The sequence below is a fragment of the Pristis pectinata genome, chromosome 3 (genome assembly GCF_009764475.1).
Source record: "Pristis pectinata isolate sPriPec2 chromosome 3, sPriPec2.1.pri, whole genome shotgun sequence".
In the NCBI taxonomy this organism is placed as follows: domain Eukaryota; kingdom Metazoa; phylum Chordata; class Chondrichthyes; order Rhinopristiformes; family Pristidae; genus Pristis; species Pristis pectinata.
Genome location: NC_067407.1, coordinates 108,314,500 through 108,335,190, shown reverse-complemented (window position 1 = coordinate 108,335,190; position 20,691 = coordinate 108,314,500). Strand labels below are relative to the sequence as shown.

At 35.7% G+C, this 20,691-nt stretch overlaps 1 protein-coding gene across 6 annotated transcripts in view; it reads right to left on the bottom strand.

The window, feature by feature from the left end:
* Positions 1 to 2,667: 2,667 nt before the first annotated feature.
* prox1a (prospero homeobox 1a) overlaps positions 2,668 to 20,691 on the bottom strand; it is a 93,964-nt gene continuing 75,940 nt past the window's right edge. For 2 of the 6 annotated variants that reach the window (XM_052011570.1, XM_052011571.1), the window contains one exon: positions 2,668 to 9,873. In XM_052011570.1, the coding sequence (XP_051867530.1) occupies positions 9,685 to 9,873 (189 nt within the window). In that variant the 3' untranslated portion in view covers positions 2,668 to 9,684. The remainder of the gene's footprint in view (positions 9,874 to 20,691) is intronic. The other 4 variants (XR_007955973.1, XR_007955974.1, XM_052011572.1 and 1 more) reach the window with 4 other exon arrangements.

Sequence of the window (20,691 nt, the reverse complement as noted above, 5' to 3'; positions counted from 1 at the left end):
TGTTGGCAGCTTTGGTTTCTGATGAGTAACAGGGTACCGTAGATTTACCATACGACAAATATGAGTACCTCAACCATTCATCCACTAATCCATTCACAATTAGTGATTAATTGTCTGATCATACTACTCCAACTCTGGAGGCCTGAAAAGAAACCCAAAACGGTGGGATATGATATCTGTAGATAGAAAATTCTCAAAATGGTACAAATTTTACACCTTCAGATTTTTCAACTTATTTTTCCATTTCTGTACCTAATTTGATCTTCTCTTTAATCAATTAATTGTATGAGTAAATTTCTAGTCCACTTGTTCACCAAGGCTACAAATGCATTACTGACTCCACCACACTATTTTCAACCATATTTCCAGCAATTTGCAACAGAAAAGTAATTAAAGCTGAAGGGGAATGGAAAACCAATCCAACTTGTGGCCCATCCTCCTCCAGGATGTTCTGGGATATCACATTAAAGTTCCATTTCTTTTATGCAAATGACTCTGAGACCACATTTCACATCATCTCTGCAGTTGCAATTTTAAGCCTCCTTTCAAATGCTCCATGTGGATTTTTGGGCTATACTCCTCCATTTTTCACCACGGCGTTGGTAGCAGAACACTTGACAAACTAGATAATCATCTTTGATCATTTCTGCTGATATCCCTTAGCTTTCCATCATTTCTCCCTTCTGGCTTGGGCATTCATTCTCCCTACAACTTAATTCCTATCATAATACAAATGTAATCTGTCATTGTGAAAAGGACAACTAGCCACATAGAGAAAGTATGTTACTACATGCTCACATTTGCTCTTTAATGTCATTTGCTGGTGCTTGTTATTGCATGTTCATTTAATCAGGCTTTAGCTGACCATTCTTAATTATGTAAAAGGCCATAATTATGTACACCAAAATGTGTAGTCTCTCTTTATCCCATCAATTTCATCACCAAAATGAATGGAATTTTGGACCACAAAATAAGACAATTGACAGGAGGGTGAGATTACACATAATTCTTAGGAGATAGATCTTAGAACAAACTAAGCACCTTCATCTGAGACTAAGTTAAACCAGGAAATGTTTTTTATTATTATACCGGTTTACAAATTTTAGTTTTCGATATTGTCTGAGGTTCAATGACAGTGATCGTTTCTGTAATTGATGCCAATATTTTTATGTTCAAGATTGTGTCCTACTGTCCAACATCAAATCATATGATTGCTAGCATGACTCAGAATCACAGAGTCGTATGTTGCTTCTTTCGTTCATGCCTCATACAGCTGCTTCTCTGACCTTCCAATAGATGAATTGAAAATACTTACATGAATCTAGGCTAGATACGAATCATGAAGCTATTCTATTTCAGACATGATAAAACATTTATAATCAAGACTTGCTTCTAACTTTAAACCCTTCCTATTGAATACAGAAAATAATTAAGTTCTATCCCACGTCAATAAGCTGTCCTTTCTTCCTTGTTTTGGCTGGCTCTGAACTCAAATGTATCTTCCTTTGCTAAAATGAGTAAACCTCCCAGATGTAGATCAGCCAAATTTTCTCCTCTTCCTGTTATTTGTGACCACAGGAAATCCTGGCCTGTCTCCCACACCTTCATCCAGGTTCAGTTTTGCCCCAATCTTTAAAACTCCTCACTTTAGCTCTCATGAATAGATTCATAATTGGCATTCCATACGGTTTTCTAAATGTTAAATGATAACATAAGTAGATATTATTCTCTGCATTGATACAAAAAACTATAAAGCCTAGTTATTACTTATAAGCATTCAGCTGCTGCAGTAAATTTAAACAGTATTTTTAAGCCTGTGTTAACTCACTTTAATTTAAAACACCCTAGTTAAATGGAACTTTCCCCTAACACTTGCTCTGCATTTCTCTCTTGCTTACGTTTACGCTACAAGCTTTGAACTGAACAAATGTCTGGCATAGCTCAAAATGTCATATTCAAAAAAACAGTCATATTTGAAATGTTAAACTTCAAAGGGTAAATGACATTTGAACCTGATTGGCTCCAATGACATTAGGCAAAGAGCAACAAATCACAAACGGAAATTCAAGGGATCCAGCAACGAAGCATTTGAAAATATATAAAAATTACCAATTGCAGTTAGTCTCAACTGACCTCAGGATGTGTATATTTTTTAAAAATCTTGTAACATCAATCTCTTCCATTGACCTCAAGATAAGCTTAGACTATATCTTTACAGGGTCGCACCACTTTAAATGGAACTACTTTAGAGGCAGTACAATACTGCAGTATACAATGCTCTACCATTTTCTTCTGAACAATACAGTGAGAGATATGCTAGTTTTATCAAGTGCATGCATACATTGGATTTTGATTTCTGGTGCTTGGAGGGTAAATAGAATGATTTTTAAGCAACATGGCAGGATTTCTTCTCCAAGCTGCTCTGGATCCATCTCTATAATTTACCCACATAAATTTCTTCCCTGATTATCTTACCCACTTTTACAGCGAACTGTACACAGAGGAAAAAGAAGTAGAAGCACAGGGAATATATAAGGAAATTAGCATGCTCATTACTTCTCCATGAATTCATTTTGTTTGCCCACTAGGTGTGAATGAAAGCATCCGGCCACACAAAATAAAAATGTGAAAAGCAAACACAAAATAAGTGCAAACAATGTATTTGGAATTATATTTATTCTGCACAAGCTTGCATATATACTGCACATACATTCAGTTTAGAGAAGAATGGAAGGCACACAAGGCAATTGAACTACTGTAGTCTGTAGGTGGTACAAAGCAAAGGTAAAAGTCTGGATACCATACAAAAAAGCTTAAAACACACAAAATAAAATCAGTTATTCAGCAAAAGGTTTTATCTTCAAAATTTAGTAGCTGCCAAGCAGAATTTAATAACCATTGCTTAAGTCAGTTGGCTACTGCACCCCATAACATGAACAGGGATCATCATTTCATTATATGATCAATTATTACAGTACATCCCTGGTAATACAAAATTGTACACCTTCAAATAAATTAGGATAAATTAAACCAATAAATTATGCAAAGTCTTCAGAACAATTAACAACAACAACAAAATTCCACAATCAAAATGGTCTCTAGCTAGAAAAGAAAATCAAAACACTGACTACGTCAGTTTTAATTACTGCACTATTTTCAAATTAACAGGTATTTAATACAAAAAGGAGCATAATGCTATGTACAACATATTGCTAAATAATATAAAGGCAGTGTTTTCGTCACTTTTCTGCAACCATATACATACAAGCGTTTTCATCGCAGGCAGTTCATATCCCACAGTTCTCTATGACAAGATGAGCGTGTTTCATTCAACTTCACATTCTGCAATAGAAGTGCAATATGTAGTAATCATTTCCAAAATAGCCTTCTCCCTTGTCATTCAATTTTAAGGGAGTTCTCAAAAAATAGGTCAACATTAAACTACCACTTAAATAAAATGGTGTGGTCAGGATTTGGGTAAATTACAGAGTTTACAAGTGCATGTGCTTTTGATGTAGCTGCTGATTTCTATGCCACTGACATCACCACAAGGAAGGTCTCAGGATTCATCCATTTACTCTCATTTATTTACTGGGTAGATGCAATATACATTCTGTAAATATTTTACAAGATACAGAAGTCATAATGAATAATGAATGCAGAATTTGTGGATTCTGAATACAATAAACAATGAAGTGAACTTTTATAGAATTTTTATAAATCTAATTAGAATTCCAAGGGGTAACGAACTTACATGTGGGAAAATTGGCAGTTTTTTTCCATAGGAAATTCAATACATACTTAATGATCAGTATCACAAAATGCATTATATTTCCTGTGACAGCAATAAATACAGCAACAAATTGGATGTGAAAGGTGATTATTTTAAATGAAAAGAAGAATAATAGTATGCAAAACAAACTAAATTTAAAAAATGGTAATTTAAGGTTAGCATTTCTCGAGGGCTCCCTTTTTAAACTTTTGTGGAATATTTACCCACATATTTTTAATGCAATTACTTTACAATATGTTTAAAAAAAATCAAAAGTATTAAATCAGAACTTAAAGCAGATTACCAGCTTTGATACTCTGAGGCACAACCTAACTGCAACAAAATATGCGAGTAAATACCTCATACTATTTAACTACTAGAACTTAATGCCTGCCATGTAATTTTCTCAGTACTGTGAACGTTCTCTGCGGCATATCCTGCAATAGTCATAAATATAAGTGTCGCAGAGGTCACAGCAAAACATTCTCTTCACAAAACATATTTTTAGCATGTCTAAAATAGAAAAGTTGTCCATCTAAAGGGAAAAGTCAGCTTTCACTTCACACGTATATCACATCATATGAAATATTGCTTCTATACTACTTTTATAATCTATGAAAACACAAAATCTGCACCACAGTTACAAAAAATTGGCTTCTACAAGATTTCCCATACTCGAATGCTGAGCAAACAGTTGAAGAGGAAAAAATAATTTGCTTTATCAAACTGTTCTAAAAATTCTCTTCAAAAATTTTTTTCCAGCTGTTTTATTTTTATAAAGATACAATATATGCATAGCTATCACTCAGTAAATCTGGCATTTATTGCAGTTGGTTATGAATAAAAAGGAAATCCTCAAGAATCTCAAATTAAGAAATGTTCAGCCACAGAAGGCACAAGAACAATTGTATATGTGGGAAATTGAAGGTGTCTGTATCCTTCAAGCTGGTGCATTTAAGGTCTAGGCACAGGATATCACCTCAAGTTTATATGCAATGTTAAATTTCTATTAGCAATAAGAATACAGAAATGGGTATTAATTTACAGATATAGCATCCATCATGAGCTCATACTAAACTATATAAATTTCCAGTCTGAAACATCTGACCTCCTGCCTCTTGTAGCTGTTACATCATGAATACGTAAAGTGTATGCCAGTATAATGACAGCAAACCTTGTGAAGAAATCGAGATAATCTCAGGTTTATAAGAAAGAAAATGTAGCTGGAGGCACAAAGGCATTATGGCTCTCATAAAAGCATTCCAGTTCAAATGAAATTTCCAGAACATTCTTTATATACTGGACAAAGTGAAATTAGTTTAAATGGAATTACAATTAGAGTGTTGAATGCAATTTTTATTAAAATCATATTACAAAACTATCCTGTTCAACTAGTTGTGCCATTATTACAGAAAAAAAGTACTGAGATGATTTAGAACCCATTAGTCTTGATCTTTTACAAAATGTTAGGATACATGGCAATTTTGTGCACAATTTAATTATTTGATAGATCTTACACATCCTCTAAACAAGGAAACAAGAAAGTAGGGCTCTTAACTCTGTTTATGATAATCATTGCACCTCTAATTGAGACCACATTGTAATATATCAGCACATAACTGTTATCTGGTATTCTTCAAGGTCAGTCCTATAACAGGATCACCAATACTCATAACTAATTTCATTAGACAAGTTTGTTTTCAAATTTCATAGTAACAACATGTCAGTACTAATTGAGACTGAGTGACTGGTACATAATTCTGCCAGGCAGGGCTAAGTAGTGGGTGCATAGCACAACACAAAAATCAAATGAAGGACTCAGCATTTTGGGGACGTACCAAAGTTAAGACAACAAACTTGGTTTAGATGCATAGTGAATACAATGGCACTTCATTTTATTGTCTGCATTTCCTTAGGTGTGCAGACACTGCAAGTGCTTTCCAATTGTGATTGGGCATTTCAGGCATTGTGCTGCTAATTTGATGTCAGCAGGTTTTTAAGGCTATGTGTTGACATTAATTGCTTCCCTGCATTTCATTCCATCAGCTGTAGTTAAAATTAGTTAAACTGTAGCATTGGGGTCACTCACATTGTTATAACGCTCAACTCTTCACAACTAAAAAATTTGTAAACGTACAAAATATTAAATTTTGTATAATATAGATTTCAAGTGCTCTGATCATCTTTAGAGAAAAATTTTCTCAGGCTATATTCAATCATGGAAAATGTAATACACAGCAAAAATATAGTTTTCTTTAAATGTTCATAGTTAAATGATTCACTGTACTTTTGTCACTGCAAAGCTCAAATTTTGTTTTTGTCTGTGACTAATTACAATTCAATAATCAGCATTTCTGACAACAGAATAAAAATTAATGAACTGTAATGATAGCTTCAGTGCTCTATCAATATGAACGTTTAATCTATATTCACTCCAAACTTAAATGAAAAATATTACATAAATCAGAACTTTTAAAATTATTCATTTGCTGAAAATGTTTTCAACAATGTTAATCTTTACCCAATAGAAATATTAAAAATTAAATTATTAGAATTACTTTGGTTCTAAAGTTTGAAAATGTAACTTAATTTTTTTCCAAACTGTCCACATGCTTCAAGAAGTATTGATGCATTGGTACATTCTGCAGAGTATCAAGGTTTGTAATGCTGAAATCCAACACAGATAGCTCCATAGCCAGGCAAGCTTTTGTATCCATCTCAGTCTTAATTTTTTTCAGAACATGCTGACAGTTGGTTCTGGACATCCATACACTGAACAATTCTAATCTGGAATACTCAGTGCAAGATGTTTACAGAAAAATCATTGTTTTGCAGATGCCATTTAATTGTATTCGTAAATTGAAATTAGATTCAATATTGTTCAACAGCAAAATGAATTCACCAAGGGCAGAAATTCATCTTTGCCTGTACGGGATCGGTGGCATAGCAGTTCCTGCACATTATACTCTATTTCTAATATTTAGCTCTGTTGAAGTCAAAGGAAGCAAATTTCACAGGTGGAGTTCAACAACCAAATGCTTCTATATTGCAAGTTCAGCCCTTACAACTGAAGATGAATTACTTCCTAATGTGTCTAATATAAAATCGAGAGAAAATAATGAGTCTTAAATTTACATTTGTATTATCCTTAAATCGTTTCACTTCAACCTTGAATATGGTGAACAAATTTAAAACATTTATGAGTTCATTCTAAAGTGTAGTCACTTTGCTGACAAGAGTCTAATGGTGAGCAACCGCATTTAACAGCTTTGACCAGTTACCCTAACTAGCTATACTTCTGTTTGATATTATCCAAGGTAGTGGACTGTGAATCTAATGGAAACTTTTACAATCATACTTACTGATCAAACTTATAATGCAGAATCAGCCTGGAAACTGAGTGAATTGCTGCTTGCAATCTGGAATTTCTGGCTAGAACACCAGAAATTCCTAATGACACAACCCACTTAGCATCTAACTGGTAGGTTTGATTTTATATGTGGGCTTAAATTACAACCAATTAGGCAAAATGAAATGTGTAACATACCATAAACCAATAAGTTTGACACAATTTAGTTTTAAATAGGGCAGAAACAGTAATAGATCCATTTTCAGTCTGTGGTTGCAGGAATCCAGCTTTATGCCAAAAAATCAGCATTGTCATCCTTCTGTACAAAGATTGTGGGGAAATGTTGAAAAGTCACTATTAAGATAAATTTCAAAGAGGTGCAATAATTATACCAATCCTTTTGTAATAGTATATCATAAATTGTGTATTCAGAAAGTGCACACTTTCATGCTTCATTTTGTCAGAAACTGCTATTAAAGGCAGAGTGGCTATATTCAAACCCAGTTCTAACTCTTCACTATACCTCAGTTTAGAAATTTTAAAATATATTACGTATGTGCTGGCTGGCGGATCTGATTGACTCAAAATGTGTATGGTCAAACTGGATTGGTTTAAAGCCAATTTTGTCCCAAATAAACTGACACAGATGGAACTCTACATCAGTCATAACACAGAGGTTTGTTCTCAGTAGTAATTATGTTGGTAAATAAAATAAATACACTACTACTAAAAGTCACACTCCAATAACAATTAAATCAGGCTAATGAAGGTATTTTCAGTACGACTGCGTAAATATATATTATATTATATTATATATAAACTTTAAAAATTGTACATGGTTCAGCATGTTCCCTTCATCTAATAACTCGGGATGCTTTCAGTAGTCAGTGCCAACACTAAAACCAAACTGCTAAAAAAAAGGGGAATGGGGTGAGGAAGAAAAAACCTGCTGCTTATGAAGTGGTATCAAATCAAACTTAATATTTTTGATGCATTTGCACAAATAGTGTAAAGCAGTATGTAATTGTTTCACATAGTTGCAGGTAAAAAGAAATCAGATTAAATCTGGACAGTTTCAAATTCCCTGTGGTGAGCATTTTAGTTTAAAACAGATTCTAACAGTATGGCATGTTTATGCACATATGACTTTCAGTGTCAATAGAACATTTGCACACTATGTACAAGTAACCATTTTCACAAAGAACCTGTATTCTAATCACAATTATGTGCTTATTGCACTCAGCAGTCCTATAATGATTTGCACTTTAAAGCACATTTGCTTTTGTATTTGAATTTTTCCTTTGTACCCAAATGGATTCCCCACCACCCCCAACTTAAATAATGACAATCTGATGTCCCTTCATGGTTTGAAATGCAGTAAACTGACACACTTTCAATCACTTAATATTCAAGTTCATTTTCTTCAGTTAGCCTATAACAATGCAAACTGTACTTTAGCATTACTTTAAGGAGCAGAGTCAGGAAATATCTCAAATAAAGTTCACAGCATATTTCCAGGCTTGAAAATCTGTCAGTTTACAGGGTACTTGGACTGAATAAAATACATTATTCCAGAAATTAAAAGTTGCATTGGGGTACATACTAACTCATGAACATCCAATTGGCAGGATAGCCTCATTTTGAATAAAGACATTTAAGTGATTTGTTAAATTTAACTGAATTCTAGCAAATTAACAGGGGATTTTATTTTTGTAATCCTTACTCTCTCTCTCTGGAGAATAAAACCTGTCTGCTGATCTGGCCAGTTATGAACCTTTCCTGAATCATCTGGAATCATTAGAAGTACATAAGAACCTCATCTTCAGTCACTGTGTGAAAGCAGAATGTTCTGCAGTGTTCTCACATGGTGTGGTCATTTTAGTGAAACTAGAATTCTAATAGAGAAATCTCATTTGATGGAAAAGCAATAGCTGATTATAAGATGGAAATCAAGACAACATGGACTGACATCAGCTAGAGAGATTGAAGAATAAAACACATGCCATTTTCAGGTGGTGGTTATTTAGATACATAAATGACACCATAGGTACAGTCGAGCGATATGGTGCATTCTAGTGTGGGGGCAAAGATCAATTGGTATCATGCCTGAAATCAAAACAATAGCAGGCTTAGACATCTCTGGTAATGATACAGCTGGGCCAAACCTCCTAGTGTGTAGTGTTGTATCCCATGACAGTTACTTTATTGTCCCAATGATGTCATAGTTATTTGCCATTTGCCACAACTAATCATTAATAAACCCTTTTGTCTGACAGAGCAGATCACTTTAGGTGTAATACCATGAAATATCAAAAATAAAAGTACACACTCACACTTCATTTTTTCTTCAGTAAATCAAATCAAACATAACCTTCAAAACAGAAGGATTCAGGTATCAGCATTAGTAGGTTCAAGGCTGTGGTGAATAACCTCCTTACAAGGTCAAATGTAAAAGGGTAAAACATTATGGAAAATTAACAAATCAGAGCTAAGTAAAGCAACAATACAATGATTGGGCATCAGATCGGAAAGGGTATATTATGTCTGATGGCTCTGGGCATCTTTACTCGTGTAGTAGCTCTTGCAGGCAATTTGGAGATTTGAAAACCTCCGGGACTTCACTGTCCAGCTTGCAAATGACCTTGTAGATGGCCTTCTTCCAGGAAGGATCAACGTCTTTGCCTGCAACAATGGCATTGAAAAACTCTCGTAATGTGATCTGAGCCACTTCCAAGAACCTCTCCGGAACCTGCTGATACAGAAGGAGACAATGACATTAGTCGAGTTTTCAATTTCAATCCAAAGTCTCTGATTTATTAAAAAGGGGAGGGGAGGAGGCTGATCTTTCAAAAACCTCACCAAAGCTGGCAGCAGTTCTGTACACCTAACCCTAAATATGGAAAAGTTTGCAGTTTCCAGGTTATTCCAGGAAGGCTATTTCTGGAAAGATGATCTTTCTGTATTTATCCTCTTTCATTGCAGCAACCAAACTTCTTTACCTCCACACTCAAAACACACACGTGCAATTTGCAAGCTTTTGACATTTTCTTAATTTTATTCTGAAATAGCTGTTGCAATATACAATAGACAAAACAGTGCTAAATTAATTATTTAAAAATAAACACCTTATAAAAGTTAAATTCAGTACTGAAAAATCCAATAACAGCTTCTATTTGTTGGGAATATTTTCCAGATATTTAACTTTAATATATATATATAAATACATTATGAATTAACACATGGCATCTCATTTCTTAGGGGATATGGAAGCTTCAGACAATGCTTATTTTGAAAAGGAATTTTATTAAGTTCAATATGTTTCATCGACTGTAATGTGTTCATCATTGTGCCTTGAGATATCATTTTACCTAATAAGCTTGACAGTATGGTTATGTCTTAAGACATATATTAATGATTTCATTTCAGCATACTTGCAGTATTTTAAAATCAGAATACTTTCCAGGGATAGAAATGCCCTTGAATAATTAGTCTTAATAAACTTCTTGGTTAAGTGTGCATTCAGGATTTCCCCCTACACATTCAGATGATAACTTCCAATCCAATCAATGGACCAAAACCCGTGATCAAAACTGTACTTTGGGCTGAAACTCACTGAAATTGTAACTGACTCATTTCAATCTAGCTGCACTCCTCCTCATATCACTCTTCCCTTAAGAAAGCAGACTTCCAATTCCTCTCCCACCTCCAACTATCATGTTCCATCAACCATTTTTTTCTTCTTAGTCCTTGACAATACTGCAACTTTCATTCAGTTCTGCTCTCATATTCCCACAGTTCCTTTAATCCAGTTTCTAACTTGCACCATGTAAAGTTCCATCAAAAGGTCTCTATGTTTATACTCCAAACCCCTTGGAATAAGGGCCATTAGCCTTCTGAATTACTTGCTGTACCTGCATGCTGACATTTTGTATTTTGTATGCTCGAACACCCTGAACCCTTTGTCTTACGATTTTTTTTAGCCTCACTCCATTTAAATAATAATTTGCTTTTTCATTCCTCCTTCCTGTGGGAAAATTTGGTTACCTCACATTTTCCTACATTATACTCCATCTGCCAATCTCTTGCCCACTCACTTAACCTATCCAAATTTGTTTGCAGGGTTTGTGTCCTTCTCAACTTGTTAACTCACTTATTTTTATATCACCAGCAAATTTGGCTACAGTACACCTGGTTTCCTCATCAAAGTCGCTGATACAGAGTACAAATAGTTGCAGCTCCAGCACTGATCCCCAGTAGATAATGATTGCAATGACCCATTTACCCCAACTCTGTTTTCTGTTAGTTAGCCTCTTCTCCTATCCATTCTGTCCCCAAAGTCCAAATGCTCTTATCTTCTGGAATAACCTGTAACATAGCACATTATCAAAAATCCAAATATACTACATCTACTGATTCTCCTTTATCCACCCTGCTTATTACATTGTCAAAAAATGCTAGCAGATTTGTCAAACACAATTTCCTTTTCATAATATTATGTCGATTCTGCCTGATTAATTTATTATTTTCTAAATGTTCTGCTATTATCTCCTTAATAATGGATTCCTGTGTTTTCCCAATAACTGATGCTTGGCTAAGTGTGCTATAATTTCCTACTTTCTGCCTCCCAACTTTCTTGAATAATGGAGTTATATTAGGGATTTTCCAGTCCTCTGGGATCTCTCCAAATTCCAGAGAATTTTGGTAGATTATGAGCAATGCATTCACTATCTCTGCAGCCACTTCCTTTAAGTCCCTAGAATGCAGGCCATCAGGTCTCAATGCACTGGAATTATCACAAGATCACAAGATAAGGGAGCAGAAGCAGGCCATTTGGCCCATCGAGTCTGCTCCAAGGAAAGGGAAATAGAAATGAGAAATGGGGAATGGGGGAAGAAGAAGAAGAAGAAAAAACAAACTATTCTAATCCCAATTACCGGCCTTATCCCCATATCCCTTGATATCCTGACTATTTAGATATCTATCTATCTCCTCCTTGAACGCCCCCACTGATCTGGCCTCCACTGCTGTACGTGGCAAGGAGTTCCACAAATTCACCACCCTCTGGCTAAAGAAATTTTTCCTCATCTCTGTTTTGAAACTGTACCCTCTAATTCTAAGACTGTGCCCTCTGGTCCTGGACTCACCCACCAAGGGAAACAGCCTAGCCACATTTACTCTGTCCTTTCCTATCAATATTTTAAATGTCACTATGAGGTCCCCTTTCATTCTTCTGTACTCCAGCGAGTACAGTCCAAGAGCCGACAAACGCTCCTCATACTTAAGCCCTTTCATTCCTGGAATCATCCTCGTAAATCTCCTCTGAACCCTCTCCAACGTCAACACATCCTTCCTAAGATGTGGGGCCCAAAACGGCGCACAATATTCCAAATGAGGCCTCACTAGTGCCCCGTAGAGCTTCATTAACACTTCCTTACTTTTATACACTATACCTCTCGAAATGAATGCCAACATAGCATTCGCTTTCTTTACCACCGATCCGACCTGGTGGTTAACCTTTAAGGTATCCTGCACGAATACCCCCAAGTCCCTTTGTACTTCCGTGCTTTGGATTTTCTCTCCTCCTAGATAATAATCTGCCCGCTTATTTCTGCTTCCAAAGTGTACAACTGCACATTTCCCTACATTGAATCTCATTTGCCATTTCCTTGCCCATTCTCCTAAACTGTCTAGGTCCCTCTGCAACCTTCCTATCTCTTCAATACTCCCTACTCCTCCCCCTATCTTGGTGGCAAACTTAGCCATGAAACCATTTATTCCATCATCCAAATCGTTAATGTACAAGGTGAAAAGGAGCGGTCCCAACACCGACCCCTGCGGCACACCACTAGTAACCGGTAACCAACCAGAACGAGATCCTTTTATTTCCACTCTTTGCTTCCTGTCAACCAGCCAATGCTCCACCCATTCTGTTATCCTACCCGTAATTCCATGACCTCTCATCTTATTAATCAGTCTCTTGTGAGGCACCTTATCAAAGGCCTTTTGAAAGTCTAAATACACAACATCTACCGCCTCTCCCTTATCCACCTTGCCTGTGATTTCTTCAAAAAACTCCAATAGGTTGGTCAGGCAGGATCTTCCCTTCACAAAACCATGTTGGCTAGGACCTATCCTGCCCTGCGCCTCTAGGTATTCCGTAACCCCGTCTTTGAGGATAGATTCCAATAACTTTCCCTATTAAGAAATAGGGATAATAAACACTATTAAGAAATACCCAACAAACTTGATACATATATGCAACCCCGTAAATACAGAGAGATGCATGAATGATCCAAGTTCTTCCTTCTGAAAATCTTTATAATAGTGTAGATTATGATAGGGTATAATAAAGTGGATTATCAGCATGCTGCTCTAGTGTGCAACAACACATGATACACATGCAAATCCTCATTTATAATATTTCAATCTGCATTGTGTTAAGGAGCTGTGTAATACGATGGTCATGTACTTTGAAATACTGGTGGCACAGAAGCTTTCTGCTTGGATGCCTACCAACCTGCAGTGTCTCCTATTAACTTTAATGGGTACAAAAATTGTAGGGAGTGAGCACATTAGCAGCAAAATCAGCCTTTAAATCCACAATTTTAAAGTTCTGCTTTGTTCCAACCATAATAAGCTTGTATGCTGCCTGACAAAATAAGGGACTTCTTACAACTGCAAGATTTCCCTGAATTTGACTGTTAACTATATCTAGACAGCTATTTGCATGCACAGCTGCCATTCTTAGAAAAAAAAGGTTACTCATTAAGGATTACAACTCTTTTACAGAACAGCTGAGTATATCAAAAGGTTCTTGTTTCACATATTTTTCTTTAGGAAAATGATGGCATTTACATTTATGAAATATTATGTGGCATACTAAAGCAGGGTGAAAACTTAAAGCAGCATTTCACTTATGTAGGGGCTCCCTGACTTATAGAAATCGATGACCTGACTTATAGAAATCTGACTTTACACAAATTTCACCCATATTTTTAAAGCATTTTTCAAGAATAATAAGATAACAGATAATAAAAAATTTTTGCTGTGTTCATTAATGACTGGATATAGTATATATGTAACTAACTATAGGTAGCGTTGGGGTGAATATTTGATGATATAAAGAATCATAGCAAGTGTATGTAAAGTGCAGCTGTAGAAAACGGATGTTTTTAAACTGATGGAGAAATCGGCTTGCAGACAGTTCTCAGGAATGGAACCATTACGTAACCTGGGGACTGCCTGTATAATGTTAAAATAAGTTTGACAAGTAGAATAACTAATGAAAGGGTTCTAGTACAGGCACAAGAGAGAGAAAAGACAGAAGTTTCTCATGATGAGAAGAGTTCAATAATGTGGGCAAGTTAATCAGGAATTATGAAGGGAGGTTGTTGGGACTGTTACAGTTAAGAAATTTTCTAGTCAATTCAATGCAACTTATTATTGAAAATCAATAATATCAAGATAGCTAGATTAAAGACAAAAAGGTATCCAAATTAAATTCAAGTATAATTTTGTATTTGTTTTCAAATTAGAGAAATAAAAGGCTATTGATGGCAGTTACATTTAGCTTTTCTGAGAAATTTCTACCACATGACAACATTGTCTCCGTATAATTATTCACAGTGAATGGAATTTTCATCTAAATAGATGGGAAAGGTGAGAAAGTTCTAAGATGTCATCAGGATCACTCTGCAACTTGTGCAATCATTTTCACATCTAAAATTATATTGGAGAATTTATGAACAATGTGTGATACAAGTTATTCACACAAGTCTTGCAAACTCCTTATCAATAAATAGGCCAAGAACAGAGTTAAAATCAACCTACTAAGACTCCCAGCTAACCATGAATTCAACATATTCCCGAGAGAGAACATCTCTCTTGGTTGAAAGTGTACTCTTTACAAAATAGTATTTTAGAAACAAAGGTGTACACTTTAGTTTTTTTCTTTCTTCTAACCCGAACAACGGTGTCACTCACAGCCTTAAAAGTTATGCAAGGCATCTTTTTGAATCCTTATTTATTGCAGTTTGTTTGAGCTGGAGGCAGAACTGGCTTCAATTGAAAACAGTGGGATAGAACTTTGTCCTCAGTCACATCTGTTAAAGGTGAAGTATAGCAGCAGCTGACTGTTCTACTCCTCGTGTGAAATTTAGTTCCATTGACTTCAATGGATCTAAATTTCAGAAGCGGAACACAATGTGCAGCACTAACATATATGTGGGTTTAGTTCATGCTCGAGAAGGTGATTTTCTGCCTCACTGCTTTACCATTCTTCACCTCTGCTCCTGATAAGTGTCTCCTCTGTAGTGTTCTGTAATTTTAGCATAAACTGCACTGACTAACATCACCTACCTAACTGTGCGCTAAATCGTCCATGGATTTGGGTCTTTTACAGGTAGTTGAAATATAATTAACTCACCAGTTTCTCTTATACCATTCACAATAACCTTACCTTGGAGGAATCAGGCTATATCTTGGCTAAGTGATCAGAAACATACATTTGTCATATGTTGAAGCACACAGGTTTCAATTTTAGTTCCAAGATTATTACAAATTTAGATTCCAATCTTGTTGAGTTCTACTACTATATATGCTATTTTAATGATATTCCTGCCTATTTGCAATAAATGGCTTTTAGCGATTTTGAAAAAGCCATCTAATAAATATGCTAAATTAGCCCTCATATGAATTCCAACTGCATTGAAAGATAGTTCCCAAATTTTACTTCATTCTTCATTTCAAAGATGTCAAGGTTAAATGAGAAAATGTTAAGATCCACAAAAAGGTCTCATAGTCATCAAAGGGTTAATGCCACGTCCTCAGACTCTCTATATTACAATTAACAGCAGGAACTATCTAGAGATCATCTATACACTCAGCAGACAAGCATTTAAGTTTAATCTGGTTTTCAATTTTTAAGAATAAAGGCAGTAAAGGTTGTCTAAAATATTTATGAGGAAGTCATTCCAGGAACAATCTACATTTGATTTACTGTGCAGCAATATGGTCACACTGGATTAGACGTACAAAACCTCTAACAAAAGCACAACAGCTGATGCATGTGATGTTAGGAGGTGACCGAACAGTTAAAGCATGCTGCTGGCTGCAGGCAAGCAGTCAGCAGATGTAGACAAAAGGCAGTGACAAGAATAACCCTCTCTCCAAGGCGAAGAGTCAAGAGAATCCAAAATACCAATAACCCTTTTCTCCTTGCCCTCCCCATGGTTATCTTCTTATAATAGTAAGTGGATGATTCCCTTTTACAGTCAAAAAATGAGCTAGTACTACAGCAGCATTTTCTAACCACTAAAACAATTAAATAACAAAAATGAACTATTTGAGAAACTAAAATATCTAAAAGTAGTGCTTTGGGGTGGAATTAATTTGCCTTGGTTGTGTAAATGAGATTTTTGCAAAAGTAACTAAAGCTGAGCTCCTATTTCTTTCACCTTCAAGAAATTCTCCTGTTACAAGCAACATTGGTTCACTTGTGAGTATTCTGCAAAGGCAGGCAAATGTGCATTGTTTCAGTGACCGCTAACCTTGGTATGTCCTGACACTTATGATGAGTATCCGCAGGACACAGAAGGCAGGCAGGCTGCTATGTCAGGTTTTTATTATGTGCTGCCGAGTCTGGGGACAGTTAGAAGATCAAACAAATGACCCCTGAAGGGAAAGCAACTCAGAGATGGGGTGGTTCTTTGGCACAAAGTCACTGCATTTACATTGTGCAAACTACGCGCTCTTTTGTTCTGACAAGCTCACGATGACTTGATTGACTGTTGCCACCTGATGCTGAGGAAATGGAGTGTGTCATTTCTAGGAATTGCTGATTCTAATAAAGGAACCAGAATGACACTTATTTGTCATCAGAACCTTTTTCTGCAGACATTCCAATTGTTATTTTGTTTGGGGATTTGTGCAGGTGCATGTCCCCCTGGTTAGGAACAAAGCACAACTCAAGAGGGGGCAAAAAAACAGCAGGAGGCAAATAGTCAAAGTACTTCACCGAACATTCATTCACCCTTGCATGCACATGATTTCTCTGAACAAACTCTCCGATCCCTGCTGTTTGTTAAGCAAATATTGATCAAGGAGAGTTGCATCTCCTGATAGCAGTGACATAAGCTGGGGACTTGTTCTGTAGAGTTAATTCCACGTATAAACCTAAGGACATTGTATTCACCTTACACAGCTTTAAACATGGGATGATTAGTGCAATTACTCGTTAAATAGTTCTGCAGGTGGAGAGGTTCATAAAGTAGCATTCATTCAGAAAATATAATGTAAATATTAAGGAAATGATCACACATTTAAAAATTGATTTTGTTGAAAAATTTTGAAAACAGAATCTGTGAATTTAAATGAACAAGCCGAGATACATTTGGGTTGCAGGTATAATTGGCCCAATGAGTAATGTATGCTCACCAATTCTTAAGATACCTCTTGGTGGAGGAATGATCCTATTAGATAAGAAAACAAGGGTATAAATTCATCTTCAGTCAAGCGAACTGAATGCATGATACAGCAGCTTATGTGTGTTACATGCCACTTTTAGTGTGCATTTCCATTGAGGATAAAGGAACCAAATCACTGAAAACACACACGTTGGTATATATTAAATGCATTTCTTCCTTTTATGTCCTCTGACTTGTTCCTTTTAAATAGAAATTGTGTTGTTTGGCCAATTGTTAAAGAAAACAGCTAAGAAATCCTTGCAATTTTATTGCTGTATGAAGGGACTAACAGATAAGATTCCTTGCTTAAATTTTGGGGAAAAAAAACTAGTTAGTGAAATAAACAACTGCAAAGAGACAGAGGTTCCTCTACTCATCTTAATGGGTACAAGTTGGTGCATCTTTAAAACAATGTGTGCATGATGCAATTTTCACTACTTTGATAATATCTGTGGCAATCCTTTGGAATATAATTTAAGTGAACTGTCAAAGATCCTAGCTAACTGTGCAAGGTTCATCTCGCTATCTCCCAGTTCCTATTAGCAACAGACATAATCTGAACGGTTATACATATCCTGTACTGTAAAATTTAGAGGAAGTAGGTGCAGGATACACAGGTTAATTAAAGTCTGATACAAGTATCAAATGATAAAAGTCCATGCAGAAAAATCAAGATTTTCATTGCACATTATGAGTAACAGAAGAATTCAGCCTCCGAACACACAGCTGGAACTCCTAGTAAATTAAAACATGCAGCATTAATAGCTTGCAAACCCATCATGACATAGGTCTTGCTTCTCCTGAGGCCGAAAGCTTTAATGCTGCCACATTTACAGTTAGTTTTGTAGCTCCTTTCGTGAGCGGAATGATATGAATACAGGACAAAAATGCAAGATGACCATTTGAGCAAACCGCAAGGGTCCAGTGCATTACTCAAAAATATTTAATCAGCATTTCCACAGGTCATTGCATGAACACAATATCAACCTCAATAAACTTTACAGCGAGGCTGACAACACTTCTACCTTCATTTATATTCTGTCAAGTAAATTTCTAAAGTGATTTATAGGCAGATTTCAGTAGACTCTTTTCATAATCCTACACACTTAAAAAATTGGAGTACGATAGGGAGCAGCTGGGGGTGGGGGAGAGGCAACACTTCTGCTTAGCGAAGAGATGCCGTTCCAAAAGACCTCCTTCTGCTCTGAAGCAATATATCGGAAAATGAATTTTAAAATGAAACAAATTATTCTAGAGAAGTCACAGTTTAACAGTGTAAACATAAAATATCATTGGAAAGAAGAGTTTTAGCAAATAGCTCAAATAATTTCCTGTCATTTAATAAGAAATGTCTGTCATATATACACTATCTATTCCAAAGTGATTGTTGGGTTGCCCAGAATTCTATTTCACCTCAATTTATTTAAAGCACTGCATTAAATTCAGTAATTTATGTTTTTGCAGTGAATATGATAAATGAGCTCAATGTAGTTAGATGTTCTAGGGTATTAAGCATAGCTCTATTTTATGCAATTGTAAACCATTACAGTATAACAAAGATAAATAGAAAAACAGATTAAAACTACCATTACCAAGCTTTATTTATCCTAAAGGTTACATTTCCAAAGAAAATGACAGGATTATGTTGACATCATACTAAACTGGGGCGTTTTTTTCTTTATACATGATTATGTGCCTTCAAAGACAATCCTATTGCAGTATTTCAAAATAAAACTTGTCAAATCTTTGCTTTGCAAACCCATGTCCCAACACCTACTTCCTAGTGATTCTGATGTATCATACACTTGAGGCTCAACTTCAAATTGTAATAATCACCCTATAATAAATTAGTCTACCACTGAAAATGTAGGCTTCATCATTGACAAACCTCGGCATACAACCTTTTCAAGTTATAAAAAGAACTTTACTCAGACTTCTAGATGTAACTATGACTGGAGTTTGGACCGTAAGTAATGATTCATTCTAGGTGAATTCCACGAAGCATTTGATCCAAACACTTACCACAGCTTAGGCAATAATGAACAAATGTGCATAAAATAGAATAGGGTGTCTCATATTTTCACTAATGAACATGGAAATTTAGTTAGTTAACCAGATGGGGGATAATTCTTGGTAGAGGACCTTCTATATTTTTCTTCACTGTTAGAGAAAAAAAAATTGGTTGCTGTGGGGGCATAACCTACAAATTCAAGAAGCCAGCTGAAGAGTAGGATATCAGCCATTTACGCATTTATCATTGTTCATTTTCAGGATCTGTTGAAGAATGACCTGGTGGCAACTTTGCAATGATTTTCCAGTCCTGTGTGTCAGGACATCAGTCAGAGTGATGTGGCTGAGATAGGAGCTCACAGGTTGGATTAAATGCAACTCCCTATTGTCTGACAAATGAAGTATTGATGTACACAAATATTATTTGAATTTTAAATTGTATTTTCTAACCCTTATATAACCATTCTGTTCCAAGGAGAATAAAAATAAATGCATTCACATTCACCTTTATCTCAGCAATATTGCCTGCCCTCATTCCATCTTCATCTCCTTTTGTGTTGAAATTCTTCTTTAGACCCAACTGCTCAGTATTACCCCTGGTGCTTGCCTATTCACTGTTAATTCAAATATAAGCTTCTGAAGCACAAATCTTGTTCCACTAACTTGTCACTCTGTCCTCACTGACATCCTCCCCATACCTCAGTGTAGTAAATGTAAGGTTCTTGAATCATTTTTAAATCTCTTCTCTCACAGCAGCAAATCCCATGTTGTCAGATTACTCTTTGGATGAATCTCTATTTTTTCAGTTAAACATTAGGAAGATAAAATCCATCAACCACCTCCCCGGATGCCCCTTGACTGAACTAAACCACTTACAAATATAACACAACAACAGCAATTTGCACAAGTCAGTAGCTATATTAGTTTCTACAGGGAGACACCTCTTTAACTACATAAAGCTATTTACAACTTTTAAAATATTTAATCATGCTATTAAATTGTATTTACAGAATTATTTTTACCCTATCAATATTTGTATTTTCTCCTTCCCCCCCCCCAAAAAAAAACACATCCCTTAGATGACTTCAAGGATGAGA